Source organism: Podarcis cretensis, assembly GCF_951804945.1.
Source record: "Podarcis cretensis genome assembly, chromosome: 5".
Lineage (NCBI taxonomy): Eukaryota > Metazoa > Chordata > Lepidosauria > Squamata > Lacertidae > Podarcis > Podarcis cretensis.
Genome location: NC_137174.1, coordinates 8269087 through 8286285, shown reverse-complemented (window position 1 = coordinate 8286285; position 17199 = coordinate 8269087). Strand labels below are relative to the sequence as shown.

The 17199-nt window shown below is 45.2% G+C and overlaps 1 protein-coding gene across 1 annotated transcript in view; it reads right to left on the bottom strand.

Moving 5' to 3' along the window:
- GTF2F2 (general transcription factor IIF subunit 2) overlaps nucleotides 1–9613 on the bottom strand; it is a 61960-nt gene extending 52347 nt beyond the window's left edge. Inside the window, exons 1-2 of the mRNA XM_079975535.1 lie at nucleotides 9424–9613; nucleotides 1538–1611 (exon numbers count right to left, since the gene is read on the bottom strand). Of these exons, the coding sequence (XP_079831661.1) occupies nucleotides 1538–1611; nucleotides 9424–9489 (140 nt within the window). The 5' untranslated portion in view covers nucleotides 9490–9613. The remainder of the gene's footprint in view (nucleotides 1–1537; nucleotides 1612–9423) is intronic.
- Nucleotides 9614–17199: the final 7586 nt, after the last annotated feature.

Below are 17199 nucleotides of genomic sequence, written 5' to 3'. Positions count from 1 at the left end.
GTGATCTACCGGTAGATCCCCGGCTGATTGTGGTAGATCGCGGGATCCTTATCGTGTCCAAAAAGTTACGGGGGGAAAGCTAAAATATTCTGTGCAACTCACCCACCCTCCTCCACTCTCAGTGACAATGGGTAGATCACTGCCAGTTTTTTTATACTAGGAGTAGATTGCTGTCTCCTAGGAGTTGGACGTGCCTGCTATAGATGGTTTGGGCTCCAGTTCCATGTGCAGAAAATAATTTCACCACAGAACTGGGGGTTTTTGGCTTTCCTATTCTCTTTGCATGGCCTTGCTCCCTCCCACTAAATCTGCTCCTGATGACTGGGGCACTCTCACATGCAGTGAGAGAAGTCTCAGCAAGAAGAGGACTCACCCTTAAGTTCACCCAGAATTTCAGTTCACACAGAACCCATTTGGATTCAAGGGAATGAGACTAGGAGACTGGCTAGGCTTTGGTAACTGAGATGAACTTGCAACTAGACTATTGTCAGAATCTAAATCAGCACCATGACGGTTACAAAAAGGGGGGGGGTGACCCAAAGACTTACACGCTGAAAAAGAATGCAATCGGTGTGTCCCACTCAGCACCGTATAGACCAACCCTGTCCAATTTTGGACACTGTGTTCGAAGTAAGATGGATTCAAACCAGAAAGGATTCAGAGTGTTCAAAACGGATAAAATGTGTGAAATGTAAGGCATGTGACATCAGAGCAAAGAACCAGGAATATTTAGCTTCAAGGAAAGATGAGAGCCAGAGTGGTGTAGCAGTTAGATTGCTGGACTAAGACCGGGGGGGGGGGGAGGCTTCAAATCTCCTGGTAGCCATGAAGCTCTCTCTCATTCACTCACTCACTCACTCACTCACTCACCCTCAGTCTAACCTACCTCACAGGGTGGTTGTGGGGATAAAATGGGGAGGAGAACTATGAACTAGGCTCCTTTGAGGAACGATGGGATATAAATAAAAAAATAATTTGAGGATATGTCAATGTCTTACTTTCTGTTTGCTTGGGAAGTTGCACATTCATATTTATTGAAGGAATCAAGCCGCGTTATTAGTTTAGGGAACTGTTCTGTTATATGAAGTTGAGGGGGGGGGAGCCTATTATAACTCTGTGGGGTCAGTGATCTCTCAAAGCAAGATCAAATATTCCCTCTCGATACTGCCGTTCATTTGTACATCTGAAGTATACAATTTCTCCAAAAGGACCATATCCAGAACCAAATGGAAAGGCAGAAATATAAAAACCAGCACCTGGCTTATATGGGCAGGATTCTAGGCCTCACAGGGCATATTAAAATGCCTCATCTCAAAGGCTGTATTTAGAGCCAGACTGTGTTATTGCAAAGCGGTGCCTGAGTATCACACACAATTATAATGATTCAGGAGCAAAAGCAACTATACTAATATCAGATGTGTCTCAAATAAGAAAAAAACTATAAGCCAAAAAGGTTCCACAGTAGTTCCTTCTCCACCCTACCCCATCCACTACCCAAACAAAAGAAAACCTGAATGCAAAATATAAGCACTCTTACTTGGCAATTCTTAGCTTCCCAACTTCACCTCTTCCTGAAGCTTTATTCCACTGTTGTGATAAGTATTTTGGAACCTATAAAAAAGGCAACAAAATAAAATAAAATCCAGTGAGTACAGAAAAGAAACATGTACTTTAATTTTCTCTCTCTTCCCCCACTCTTTAAATCCTGAGACAGGAAGAACTACATATTTCAGGATGTAGAAGAAAGCAACACTAAATCAAAATATATTATAGCTTGCTTTCTTAAGCAGTAAAGAAAAAAGAGAACATTAGCATTACAATATAATCATATTCATGAATTTCAAACAATATAATTACAAATCAAACAAAGCACTGATCACAATTTGTAGCACTATTGTTTTAAAATGAATTACAAGAGGGAGAACAGGATATGCATCACATTTACTTTTTATTAACATTATAATGATTGGCACACAAGTAGTAAGAGAGTTTTCAAACATAATACATTTGTCTACAGACTACTAACACTGCAGAAATTAATAAAGGTTTTTTTTAAATTAAATAAATCCCATCTTTGTATCTTTTCCCTGAAATTGATATAATTCATTATTTTTCCATGATAATGCTATAGCATATTCCCACTACACTACCAAATTTGTTTAGAAACATGGGCTAAGTTCTGTTCTGCCAAGCTTGATCTTTTCTCTCTTCCCAACCATCACCCTAATTTACAAACCCACTAAAAAAGAAAAAGAATGTTTAGGACCAAAGATTGATGTTGGGGAGACATGAAGACAAAGGAAAGTGCAAGTGGTGAGAGAAAGACTGCCAGAGGAAGTTCTTCGAAAATTCTTTTTTTAAAAAAAATAATATTTATTAAGATTTTGGAAATTACAAAAAGAAAAAAGAAAAGTTAAACATAGAAAAACAGAAACAAAAACAAAAACAATACATAAAACATTAAATTAACCAAACAAAACAAAAACAATTAAAAACACTTCCAATATTTTCCGATCTTAACTTTCATACACTTGTTTCATTGACTTCCTCAACGCCTCCCTTTTTGTATTCCTCTTCAATTAACTATTTCAGCAAGTCCTTTCCATCTTCATCTATTTTCTGTCTTATAGTTAATTTTAACATATTGTAACCTAGTTTTCCCCCCTTTTAATGCATTAACAATCTATCTATACGAAAATTCACCTAGGTTTGCTTTGTTGTTGTTGTTTTTTTTTTGATGGGAGTATAGAAAGTTGGAAATTAAGTTTTTAAAAGGAGCAAACCGAGGAGTTTAGCACCCAAATAATCAAAGTCCATAGCCAAGATCCTTCATAATCCAAAAAAGAAAGCAGAAGCACACGGGGAGGGTTGCCCTGGCCACGTATGCTCCCTCCCATATTTATTCATTTATTTATTCACTCACTCACTCACTCACTCACTCACTCTCTCACACACATTTTCCCCCTCCCCTTTAAATTCTCTCTCCCAGGAGCTTCTTAACAGCGCAAAAAAGCCTCATTGGCCATGCTCTCATTTCATTTCTCCCCACCAACACACCACCTATTCCCATTTTTTTCCCCTCAGAAGAGGCTAAAAAGCCTTCTGCCATGCATGATGAGCCTGGATAGCTCAGTTGGTTAGATCGTGGTGCTGATAACACCAAGGTTGCAGGTTCGATCCCTGTATGGACCAGCTGACTATTGCTGCATTGCAGGGGGCTGGACTAGATGATCCCCAGGGTCCCTTCCAACTCTACAGTACTATGTGTGTGCACACTTTCTCCTACCCATCCAGGCTTCTCCTTCCCCCAACACAAAAAAGCAGACCCTCAAAAAGCAGTTCTATCAGGTGCTGTGGTGATGGATAAGGAGGGCAGGAAAACCAGTGGCAAGGAGGCCACAATAGCTCCCTTCCCCACTAATTCCATCACCACACTTCAGTAAAAGAGAAAACTAACAGAACCTGGCTCCCATTGCCGAAATGAGGCAGGGAGGTGAATTCAGCCTCCCTTCTCCTTGCATAGAAATGAACAAAATCATACCCCCACCCTCTTCATTTAGCAAAGCAAAGCAGTCAGTAACAGCATCCATGGTCAGAAAGCCTGCCACAGTCAGAAACACAAAGTGTTTCACAGCCAGAAAACACACCAGTGTTAAAAAGCACTGCCAGATCTACCTATGTGTAGTCCACCACTGTTGCTCAGTCCGTGTATTGTCCCCACACCAATCTTTTTTGCCAGGGCCAGAATTTATTTATATTATTAAATTTACTAGCTGAAAGTGCCCAGCCTTACCAGGGAATGCTAAGATACCAAATAATATAGAGATTTTTAAACAGATAGTGCAATTCGTTGGTTTTAAGGCTGTCCATGTGCACATCAACCCACGGCCACAGTGACCTGGGGAACATCTGACCCAGATACAGGCTCAAATCAATTTGGGAGTGTGGCTTATGTAGGGATTTATAAAACCTATCTAGTCAGGAAAAGGACCGGGCAAGCAGACGCTGCCTCTCCTTTCCTCTTTGTCTGACTACACTGCAGAGAGCAGGAGGCTTCAGTTCTGCTGGTGCTGCTTTGTCAATGCATTCTTTGCAGGAAACATGCTGGCAAAACACTCCTGCAGCCAGGACTGCACCCTTGGAGTGCGATTTCTACAAGCTGCTGCATATGGTTGTCTGCTATGCCAGGCCTGCCTGGCCTCCCCATTCTGCCGTTCCTTCCACCCAGATATTAAAAGCTTCCCAATACAGTGGTGCCCCGCAAGACAAATGCCTCGCAAGACGAAAAGCTCGCTAGACGAAAGGGTTTTCCGTCTTTTGAGGTGCTTCGCAAGACGAATTTCCCTATGGGCTTGCTTCGCAAGACGAAAACGTCTTGCGAGCTCTTGCGATTTTTCCCCTTTCCCCCCCTTTTTCTAAGCCGCTTAGCCGCTAATAGCGCTAATCCGCTAAGCCGCTAATAGGGGTGCTTCGCAAGACGAAAAAACCGCAAGACGAAGAGACTCGCGGAATGAATTAATTTCATCTTGCGAGGCACCACGGTACTAGGCTGCCTTCAGATGTCTACAGAAGGTTGTATAATTGTTATCTCTTTGACATCTGATGGGAGGGTGTACCACAGAGTGGGCACCACTACCAATGACCTCTGCCTGGTTCCCTGCAACTTCACTTCTCGCAGTGAGAGCCCTCAGAACTGGGCCTCAGTGTCCAGGCTGAACAATGCGGGTGGAGACACTCTTTCAGGTATACAGGACCAAAGTCATTTGCGCTTGGAAGCATACTGGGAGTCAATGTAGATCTTTCAGGACCAGTGTTATATGGTCTCGGTGGCCACTCGTAGTCACCAATCTGGCAGCCACATTCTGGATTAGCTGTAGCTTCCAAGTCACATTCAAAGGTAGCCCCACGCAGAGCACATTGCAGTAGTCCAAGCAGGAGATAACCAGAATATGCACCACTCTGGCAAGACAATGTGCAGGCAGGTAGGGTCTCAGCTGGCATACCATATGGAGCTGGTAAGTAACCACTCTGGACACAGAATTAACTTCTGCCTCCATGAACAGCTGTGAGTCCAAAATGACCCCAAAGCTGCACATCTTGTCCTTCAGAGGCAGTTACCCATTCAAAACCCAGGAGTCCCCCACACCCGCTCGCCCCCTGTACTCCAGAAACAGTATTTCTGTCTTGTTGGGATTCAACCTCAATCCGTTAACCGCCATACATCCTTCAACTGCCTCCAGACACTCACACAAGATGTTCAATGCCTTCATTGATTCCAATTTAAACAATGGGTAGAGATGAGTATCATCCACATATTGGTGAACAACCAGCCCAACCCCGCGATGATTCCTCCCAACAGTTTCATATAGATATTGAAAAGAATGGGGAGGGGACGGAGCCCTGAGGCACCCCACAAGAGCCCTGGCCCCGAAGGCACTGTGGACGATGAAGCATGTTTTTTCCTCGGCGCGTCGGGCACTGACAGTGGGGGGACACCCTCTGCCACCAGCACCCAGCGTGTGAAGGAACAAGCTCCATTGGCCATGGCCCTCCAAGGTGCTGGGGTGAAACTGCCGCTGCTCCTGCCAAGTGAGCTGAAGTAGTTTCAACCTGGCACCTTGTGGAGCCGGGCCCAATGTAGCTTGTTTCTCCCTCCGCTTTTCAACATTGCAATGTAGCGCTATATCATGACAGTTGGCTGGTGATACATCACAATGTTGAAAAGCTGATATCATCCAGTCCTAGTGAGGACCCTGCAGACTGGAGGCAGGCAACTGTTGTCCCCATCTTCAAAAGGGGAGAAAATGAAGACCCAGGTAACTACTGACTGGTGAGCTTGATGCTGATACTAGGAAAGACCCTAGAACAGATAATTCAACTGTTGGTCTGTGAGCCCTTAGAAAAGGATGCTGTGATTACTAAGAATCCAGTATGGGTTTCTCAAAAACATGTCATGCCAGTAGAATCTCATTTCTTTTTTGATACAGTTGCAAGCTTGGTGGATCAGGGGGATGCTGTGGATGTGGTATATCTTGTCTTCAGTAAGGCTTTTGACATTATATTATTGCGAGGTAGCTGATAAAATGTGGGCTAGACAAGGTAACTGTTAGTGAATCTGTAGCTGGTTGACTGACTGAACCCAAAGGGTGCTCACTAATACAGTGGTACCTCGGGTTACATACACTTCAGGTTACAGACTCTGCTAACCCAGAAATAGTACCTCGGGTTAAGAACTTTGCTTCAGGATGAGAACAGAAATCATGCTCTGGCAGTGCGGTGGCAGCAGGAGGCCCCATTAGCTAAAGTGGTGCTTCAGGTTAAGAACAGTTTCAGGTTAAAAACGGACCTCCAGAACGAATTAAGTACTTAAACCGAGGTACCACTGTAGTTCCTCATCATCCTGGTAAAAATTGACAAGTGGAGTGCTACAGGGTTCTGTCCTGGGCCTGTTGTTCAACATCTCTATGAATGTATTGGATGACGGAACTGAGCGGATGCTCATCAGATTTGCAGATGAGACAAAACTGGGAGGGGCAGCTAATGGTTCAGATGACAGAATTGGGATTCAAGATGACCTTAACAGATTTGAGAACTGGGCCCAAAGAAATTGAATTTCAACAGGGACAAATGTCAGGTTCTACACCTACACAGGAATAATCAGCTGCACAAATATAAGATGGGGTTCACCTGGGTTGCAAGCAGTGCTTGTGAAAGGGATCTAGATGTCTTAGCATACCATAAGCTGAACATGAGTCAACATCACACAACAGAGTGATGCAGCAATAATAAAAGCTAATGATATTCTAGGCTGCATCAACAGAATAGTGTCCTGATGAAGTAACAGCACTGCTCTATTTCACTTTGATCAGACCACAACTGTAATACTGTGTCCAATTCTGGGCAACATAGTTTAAGAAGTATATTGAAAAACTGGAACATGTGCAGAGGAGGATGAGCAAGATGATCAAGGGTTTGGAAACCAAGCCTGAAGAGCAGGGGTCCACAAACTAAGGCCTGGATAAGGCCTGAGGGACTCATTTATCCGGCCCCCGCCGCCTGCTGCCACCACCCGTTCCTACCGATGCTGCGCTGTGTGGCTGCTCACTTCTGGATCGGAGGAGCACCAGAAATAGCTTGTGCGCATGTGCAAGCGTTATTTGTGCATGTGCAAGCATTATTTCCGGTACGCATCCGGGTCGGAGGAGGCTCGTGCACATGCACGCAATCTATTTCTGGTCTCCTCCGACCTGGAAGTGCGCCGGAAATAGTGTGTGCACATGCATATGGGCATGCGCTCCCCCACCCTCTGGCCCGCCGCGTGATCGGAGTTGGAGACACCGGCCCGAGGCGCAGTAAGTTTGCTGACCCCTGCTTAAGACGAACAGTTTAAGGAGTTGGGTATGTTTAGCTTGATAAAGAGGAGACTGAAAGGAGATGTGACAGCCATCTTCAAATATCTAAAGGGCTGCCAAATGGAAGATGGGGTAAGCTTGTTTCCTCCTGCTCCAGAGGAGAGTAGGACTCGAACCACTGGCTTCAAGTTGGGACACTGAGGTCCAGCGTCGTGGGCCTTCTGGCAGTTCCCTCACTCCGAGAAGTGAGGTTACAGGGAACCAGGCAGAGGGCCTTCTCGGTAGTGGCGCCCGCCCTGTGGAACGCCCTCCTATTAGATGTCAAGTAAATAAACAACTATCTGACTTTTAGAAGACTTCTGAAGGCAGCCCTGTTTAGGGAAATTTTTAAAGTTTGATGTTTTATCATGTTTTAATATTCTGTTGGGAGCCGCCCAGAGCAACTGGGGAAACCCAGCCAGATGGGCGGGGTAAAAATAATAAATTACTATTACAGTGGTACCTCTGGTTACGTACTTAATTCGTTCCAGAGGTCCGTTCTTAACCTGAAACTATTCTTAACCCAAAGCACCACTTTAGCTAATGGGGCCTCCTGTTCCCGCCATGTGATTTCTGTTCTCATCCTGAAGCAAAGTTCTTAACCTGAAGCACTTGAAGGAAAGTTTTGTTTCTGCGCATCACCCTAGAATGTTCAGTTCACCATGAGTTCATGAAAACATTGCATTCTGACTTGTTCTTAGTCTGACCTGTTCTTAGTGCTTGGTTGACCACGTCTATGAATGAAAGCTGTATATTAATCACCGAGTAATTGTTTTAAGTCTTGCCATATTAACCACTAGTAATAGTTTAATAAGGAAGCTTTCACGCCTGTCCAATTCTGTGTTCCCTTTCCCACCCTTTAATCTATTGATGATTAATGTCTATAGGTAACCTTTGCTTTGTACTTGTGTTAACCAATCAGCAACGAGCACATGTGTGGCAATGCTGTAATATTCAATAAAAGAGACTCCCCGAGACATGCTCGGGAGATGCCTCCCAGATGACACCCACCACTCATCTGTCGTTTATTTCAACCCAACAAGCACTATTTCTGGGTTAGCGGAGTCTGTAACCTGAAGCGTATGTAACCCGAGGTACCACTGTATACAGTGGCGTAGCGTGGGGGGTGCAGGGGGGGCCGGCCGCACCGGGCGCAACATCTGGGGGTTAGGGTTAGGGGGCGCAAATCCATGGGTTAGGGGGCGCAAATCCATGGGTTAGGGGGCGCAAATCCATGGGTTAGGGGGCGCAAATCCATGGGTTAGGGGGCGCAGATCCATGGGTTAGGGGGCGCAAATCCATGGGTTAGGGGGCGCAAATCCATGGGTTAGGGGGCGCAAATCTATTGGTTAGGGGGCGCAAATCCATGGGTTAGGGGGCGCAAATCCATGGGTTAGGGGGTGCAAATCCATGGGTTAGGGGGCGCAAATCCATGGGTTAGGGGCGCAAATCCATGGGTTAGGGGGCGCAGATCCATGGGTTAGGGGGCGCAAATCCATGGGTTAGGGGGTGCAAATCCATGGGTTAGGGGGCGCAAATTACTTGCCTTGCCCCGGGTGCTGACAACCCACGCTACGCCACTGACTGTATATTATTATTATTCCGACTAAACACCAGGAAGAGCTTTCTGACGCTAACTGGCTCCCTCGGGAGGTGGCAGGAGTCTCTTCCCTTGGTGGGTTTTTAAGCTGAGGCTGGGTGGCCAACCTCTCATGGATGATAGGTGGGGGGGGGGGAGAAGAGATCTAGTTGAGACCCCCCGAGTTGCAGGGGGTTGAGCTAGATGACCCCCGGGGTCCCTTCCATCTCTGCAATTCTATGAGGGGGTGGGGTCGTCAACCAGCAGACGCCCTCTTTCCCCCCCCGGCCCCCCAAGCTCCGTTCGTCGGGGGGGGTCGTGGGCCTGAAGCCCCTGAGGAGGCCGGGGGGGGGCGAGGGCGCTTGAAACCTCCCTGTTTCCCTCAGTTTTCGCTTCTGACGGCGACCCTCTGAGGTGAATAACCTGGTGTCCGTATCGATAGCCGGGCCTCACCTTGACGAGCCACATGCCCGTGTTCTGCTTGGCCCCGGCCAGGTCCAGCTCCCCCTTGTCGCTCATCGCGGCCTCGCAGCCAGAGCGCCGTGAGGGGAAACGGCAGGAACCGGCGGCGCACTCGCAGCTACGGAAGCCCGCAGAGGCTAAAAGTCCTCGGGCCGGCGACCGCTTCCCGGCGCCCGCCCCCTTTTGGTGCACGCGGCGCGAACGCCTGGCCGGCCGAACGCGCGCGTCGACGTCACCCGAGGGGCGGGGACTTTCCCCGCGTCAAGCTCCGCCCACTGGGGGGGAGAAGAATGGAAATGCAAATTGCATTGCATTGCATTGCGTTGTATATAAAATAAAATAAAAAAATTAAAAATTAAAAAATTAAAAAATAAAATAAATAAAATAAAATAATAAATAAATAAAATAAAAAATAAAAAATAAAATAAATAAAATAAAAAATAAAATAATAAAATAAAAAATAAAAAATAAAATAAATAAAATAAAATAAAAAATAAAATAATAAAATAAAAAATAAAAAATAAAATAAATAAAATAAAATAAAAAATAAAATAATAAAATAAAAAATAAAAAATAAAATAAATAAAATAAAATAATAAATAAAATAATAAAATAAAAAATAAAAAATAAAAAATAAAATAAATAAAATAAAATAATAAAATAAAAAATAAAATAAATAAAATAAAATAATAAATAAAATAATAAAATAAAATAAAAATTGTTTTAGGGACTCTAAAGAAAACTGCTCTTCCTAGGAACGGAAAGGTGCTGTTGTTTTTGCAAACGGTACCCGCCTCTCGAGGAAACATGCAATAGGGACCGTTATTGATCCTGCTTGAAAAGCTCCAGAATGGGCACAAAGGTGGGGAAATAGCTCGCCCCCTCCTCTGCTGCCTAGCAACCAGGACCAGGTAGCGCCAGATATTTTGGGGCGCAGCTTTTCCTCATCCCTTGCAGATGGACGGACTGCGGCTCTTGGCTCTTCTCAGCCACAGCGGTGGCTGATGAAGGTCTGTGTAGGATCAAGGATGTAAAAAAGCAGCCTCTCCCCTTCTTGCCTTTGGTGGTTGCTGCTAATGGGGCTGCACGCGGGTTTGTGAATCAAATGCCTTATGTTTCCAGTGCTCTCAGCAGACCCCAAGCCATGCCCGTGTACTGTTTCACTATTCAGAAGTGGGAAGCATGGAACAAATAATTCTCACGTGGAACACAGCAGCTGAAAAATAGATGGCAAATTTGGAACGGATTCAGATTCCAGAGTAATCTCATGATAATACAGTACAAATGCCAACTAGTTAAAAACACACACACATCCATTTCATTTAGCCACAAAGAGATTGACTGATCTACTAGATTTCATACAATGGATCTTGCAGCCCGAAGTGAGTTTTTGACTTCAGTTAAATATATCTTAGGAAATAAATTAATCTTAGATCTATAGATTTCACTATTTATACCCACACACATCCTTGTTCTTATTTATTTGTCTGCCAGGAAAACCTATGTACAGTATCTATCTGCTGCACAGTTATGTGTGTGATTCTGGGCACTTTCTATAAGACATACATTGGAATGACTGATAATCTGTTTAACAACAAACTCTAAACCTTCTCAGCATTCACTGGTGGTTAGGCTTGTTCATTTGAACTAAAAGGGTGTATTCTGCTGGCTCCATAGTGTGGGACATTAGTGCAGTCAAGCCAACAATTCATGTATTGCCAGATAGGCTGCAGGTTTCTCACATATCCAATTGCATTTGATTGATGACAAATTCATTTAAGTCACAACTGAAAGGCGCAACATTATTCTACAAATTCCCAAGTGAGCTCTCTCTAATCAGCTTTCAGGAATACCGTGATCACATTCCCCGCATTGAAGGAATGCCAATTAGTAGCCAAAGAGTAACTGAATTTTAAATTGGGATACCCAAAGCAGATTTTGATAAACACCTGTAGAAATTAGTTCCTAGTTATCCAGTTTTTATGCATAACTAATGCCTTGGTACAAAAAAAAAATAATCCACTGTCTTTACAGATGATAAACTATTGTTGACAGCTATCAGGCATTTTATGCTTTAGCTCCCAACATGTAGGTTAGCTGGAAATGTTGATTGTTTACACACTGGATGGAAACCACTAGGCTATGAAACTCTTAACAAGGCTGGCATTTAATGTGATAGAAAAATATCCTCCACAAAATGATCCTATAAGCCCCCTCCCTTAAACAAACAACAACCCAGAATTGTGCCACACTTAGAAAAATAGTAGAAGTGCAGGCTTTTATGTCTCCTGTAATGTTAATATAATTAAAAGAGTAGAGAAAATAGCAGCTTGATTTCTTTTAGGATAGGGAGGTATAAAGGCACTTCAAAGTTTATATTCATTCCTTTTGTAAAGCACTTCACAGCATCCAAACATCTCCTCATACATTCAGAAGGATCAATCTCCCTATATAACGGGGTCACAAAGAGTCGGACATGACTAATCGACTAAACAACAAACCACTGCCAAATATGGCCAGAAACAAAGGTTGCAGAAAAACTTGAAAAAGGTATCACTGAATGCAGAGGCTGAAGCAAGGCAGTTCATTCTGCTAATGTAGAATAAGCACAATAAACACCTGGGAGCAAAGCAATTTGCACACAGAGGTCTTTTCAGATCCCCTTGTCCAGTGACAACCCAAATGTTACCCCCAAAGATCAGGGCCTCCTTTAAGTAGCACCCAACAAGGAAATTCAGGCACCCCCCTCCCAATGAACCAAATTTCAAAGTATTAATATTTAAAATATTGCTTTGAGTGTATCTGCCCGCTTTCGTGACTCCACTTGTCCCTATTCTTCCCTTCTTCAATGCTGATTCTGTAAGACACATTAGCAGAAGTCCCCGTGATTTTTAATTGCTTGCTGGAGAAACAAACAGCATTTGACCCATGCAGCCTGATGCATTAATAGCTCTCCAGATGCCTTCTGCTAGCGAGATATTTCCCCCGCCACCCAATGGTTGCTAGGGAGACTATGCGCCCGTCTCATGCTGCTGACACCAAGCATTGGCAGCCTTGACTGTTTTCTTTCCTTTGAGACCTACTGAAATCCTAGTCAATGCTTCAACAGTTTTCTACAGAGAACTTTGTTTGCATTCTGGTAGATTAATAAGCAGTGCTATTTTTCTAGAAAAAGAGGTGCCGCAACTCACCACGAACACCTTCCTTATTGTCTTATAATGGCAATAGTGCCCACCTAAGAGGTTCCGGAACCGAATTACGGCTGGGGGGGGGGGAGCCCTGTTAATAAGGAAGCAGGCAGAGTAATGAAATTTCCAGAGTCGTAAACACATAAGAGTCAAGCACCAAATGTTATCATTGCTTAACAGTTTATTTAAGAATGAGGGACAAGAGGAGTCTGTGGTGTCTTTATAATATATGGTTTGTTTACACATATATACAACCTGAGCCTACTGTTGAGGGACTCACAGCATTAACATCCCAAGCAGGTCTTGCTTCTCCCATAGCCGCAGTCTTGGATTCCAACAGATATCAGGCATGTCTCTCCTTCACAGATGTCATCCTGCAGCCTGCTTCTAGCTGCTAGCTGTCACACACCTCTTTTGCCCTTCTAACTGCCAGCCAGTTGGGCCCACCCATTTGCACACTAGCACAGAGCCACTTCCTTTGTGATCCATACTTAGCGATTGTCATGGACTGACACAAGGGTCAGCAAACCTTTTCAGCAGGGAGCCGGTCCACTGTCCCTCAGACCTTGTGGAGGGCCGGACTATATTTTGAAAGAATAATGATGAATGAATTCCTATGCCCCACAAATAACCCAGAGATGCATTTTAAATAAAAGGACACATTCTACTCATATAAAAACACACTGATTCCCAGACCATCCACGGGCCGGATTGAGAAGGCGATTGGGCCGAATCTGGCCCCCAGACCTTAGTTTGCCTACCCATGGACTGACGGGTGCAGAGGAGCGGTGGAAGGCACCAGCTGTGGAACCCCCAAGGAACTCCCGGGGGAAGAAGGTTCAGAGCCAGGGAATTGGTGGTGGGACTAGGGTGGATGGTCAGAGGGAGAAGAAGGAACAGAATGGGAAGAGGTGGTGTTGGAAGCTAAAGAGGCAACAGGGTTTCGTGAGCAGGAAGAGGCTGGGGCAGAAAGCAGTCTATGCTCAGAGGCAGAAGCAGAGGCTGGAGGGGAGAGGGGACAGGAGGCGGAGATGAGGTAGGCTGCTGAATAATCCTGGGAGTCTCCCTATCCTGGTCTCCCACAACTTGCAGATAAAGGAAGGGAGCAGATCAAAGTGAGAAAAGACAAAGGAGCCTTGGGCTACTGGGAAAGGAACCTTAGAGGGAGGGACCTTAGAGAGCAGTGGGAAGGCAGGGACTTCCCAAGAGCTGCTGGGAAGGGCTGCTGTGACCACTAGGGCTGAGCTGTTTTGTTTCTTTGATTAAAGAGTTGACTTCACTGACATCGGGTGCTTTATTGTCTTATTGCTGACCTGCAAGTGATTCCAGCTCCTGCCGGGGGGCCATTACCTCATAAAGGGACACGGGTGGTGCTGTGGTCTGAACCACTGAGCCTCTTGGGCTTGCTGATCAGAAAGTCGGAGGTTTGAATCCCCACGACAGGGTGAGCTCCCGTTGTTCAGTCCCAGATCCTGCCAACCTAGCAGTTCGAAAGCACGCCAGTGCAAGTAGATAAATAGGTACTGCTGCGGCGGGAAGGTAAACGGCGTTTCCGTGTACTCTGGCTTACGTCACAGTGTCCCGTTGCACCAGAAGCGGTTTAGTCATGCTAGCTACATGACCCAGAAAGCTGTCTGTGGACAAACGCTGGCTCCCTCAGCCTGAAAGCGAGATGACCACTGCAACCCAATAGTCTGCTTTGACTGGACTTAACCATCCAGGAGTCCTTTACCTTTACCTCAAAAAGAAGCTGGCCTGGCTATTACAGTAATTTAATTCTTGCTGGATCCAGAAATTAGCAGGAGACTCGGGTATACAGTACAATGGTACCTCGGGTTAAGAACTTAATTCGTTCCGGAGGTTCGTTCTTAACCTGAAACTGTTCTTAACCTGAAGCACCACTTTAGCTAATGGGGTCTCCTGCGGCTGCCACGCCCCTGATGCGCGATTTTTGTTCTCATCCTGAAGCAAAGTTCTTAACCTGAGGTACTATTTCTGGGTTAGCGGAGTATGGAACCTGAAGCGTCTGTAACCCAAGGTACCACCATTTACAGCCTAAATGCCCCCCCCCCCACCTCGCCCACCAAACTCACAATATTTCACTCCACATTTTGTCAGGGCCCATGTATCTTGCTGCTTGGAGGAAAGCATTGTTCACCTCACAGCTAGTGTTTCTATTGTTCTGAGGATGTTGTGTTGAACAACATGGCTTGTCTCACAGACAGCTGTTGAATGGCATCCAAGTCCTTACTAATCATGACTGACACAAGTCTCATTTGAGCAGGAGTGGAGGGAGGCCAAGAGGCAAAGTTGAGTCCAGCTAGTGAAGAGACACGCGTGTCTTTCTCTCCTGATGCAACAAGTTCCCTTCCATGCCGATTTCCCAGAACCAGAGGAGGCATGAAGAGGGCAGTGGAGAAGTAGCTTCACACAGGTGTAGTCTCAGATTGCTTGGGGATAAACCAGGAGAATAGGGGACTTAAGGCAGATGTGGGGAGGCAGGGAGCTTCACTCTCAGCAGCTGCTTCATAGCGGCAAGACCTACAAGGGATGAGTGGTAGTGCTCATTGGGCCTGACACTCCTGTGCAGATCCTGATTTTGCTAATACAGTGGTGCCTCGCAAGACAAAAAGAATCCGTTCCGCGAGTCTCTTCGTCTTGCAGTTTTTTTGTCTTGCGAAGCAACCCTATTAGCGGCTTAGCGGCTATTAGCGGCTTAGAAAAAGGGGGGGGGGAGCGAAAAAAATTGCAAGACTCGCAAGATGTTTTTGTCTTGCGAAGCAAGCCCATAGGGAAATTCGTCTTGTGAAGCGCCTCGAAAAACGGAAAACCCTTTCGTCTAGCGGGTTTTTCGTCTTGCGAGGCATTCGTCTTGCGGGGCACCACTGTAAAGAGTTAACTCCAACTTGCTGGTGTGATTTAGTGCTGGCTAGCTCCTGTCAGCTGGTTTGCATAAGCCAGCTCAGGGATTCCTTGTGTGGCACAGCTTTGAAGCCTGTCTTTTCCCTTCCTATCCCAAGTATCAGCTAGATTTTGACATTCAGGGCCTTCTTGGCAGTGACGCCTTCCCTGTGGAACGCCCTCCCACCAGATGTCAAAGAGAACAACAACTAGCAGACTTTTAGAAGACATCTGAAGGCAGCCCTGTTTAGGGAAGCTTTTAATGTTTGATGTATTACAGTATTTCAATATTTTTTTTGGAAGCCGCCCAGAGTGGCTGGGGAAGCCCAGCCAGATGGGCTGGGTATAAATACTAAATACTAAATACTAAATACTAAATACTAAATACTAAATACTAAATACTATTATTTTTATTTATTGGGTTTAGGGTATGTCTTCCACCCCACCCCCCCAATTTATTACAATACCATCCTCTATTATAATTCCCTTGCTTTTGATATTTAAGTTGTAACTACAGTGGTGCCCCGCAAGACAAATGCCTCGCAAGACGGAAAACTCGCTAGACGAAAGAGTTTTCCGTTTTGGAGGTGCTTCGCATAACGAATTTCCTATGGGCTTGCTTCGCAAGACGAAAATGTCTTGCAAGTTCCTGCGGGTTTTTTCCCCTTCCCCCCCCTTTTTCTAAGCCGCTAAGCCGCTTATCTGCTTATCCGCTAAGCCGATAAGCTGCTAAAAGCCGCTAAAAGCGCTAATAGCGCTAATCCACTAAGACGTCAATGGGCTTGCTTCGCAAGATGAAAAAACTGCTAGACGAAGAGCCTCGCGGAACGGATTCTTTTCGTCTTGCGAGGCACCACTGTACATCCCTTAAATCTGCAATTAATGGGCTAACATTGTGGGTGATACCCAACAAAATAGTTATTTGGGCTTCTTGTTGTGCCATGGAATTACCTTCCCTCTCCTTTCCTGCTCCCTCACCCTATATCTGTTATTGATTCTTCCCACCCCCCAGCCTTCCAGAGCAGATTTTCTTTGTGGGGACACTATGGGAAGAGTAGAGGGAGGCGAAATTCTGATTCACGAATGGAACTAAGAGTACTTTGTTGGATACTGTCCTGGATGTGCATTCAGTTTAACCTGTAACACGGAAAATATGTTGCCTTGGCAACTGAAGGGAAACTGTTGAGTGCTTAAAATAAATTGTCCATGCATGCAGGGCTAACCCAAGGCATTTTGGTATCTGAGGAATAATATCCACAAGAAGTCCCTCCCCAGTTAAAATAGATGACCATTTGCCATTTTCTAATTAACCTGTTAGTTTGGGAACCTAATTGTAAGGTCAGGCCCTTGTATACTCAAAAGTATACACCAAGAAGTGCTTCAGACATAATACAGTGGTACCTCGGGTTACATACGCTTCAGGTTACATACGCTTCAGGTTACAGACTCTGCTAACCGAGAAATAGTGCTTCAGGTTAAGAACTTTGCTTCAGGATGAGAACAGAAATCGTGCTCCGGCGGCGCGGCAGCAGCAGGAGGCCCCATTAGCTAAAGTGGTGCTTCAGGTTAAGAACTGTTTCAGGTTAAGTACGGACCTCCAGAACGAATTAAGTACTTAACCTGAGGTACCACTGTGGTTAGCATTATGTGAACAGATGTAGATGGACCCTTACGCTCA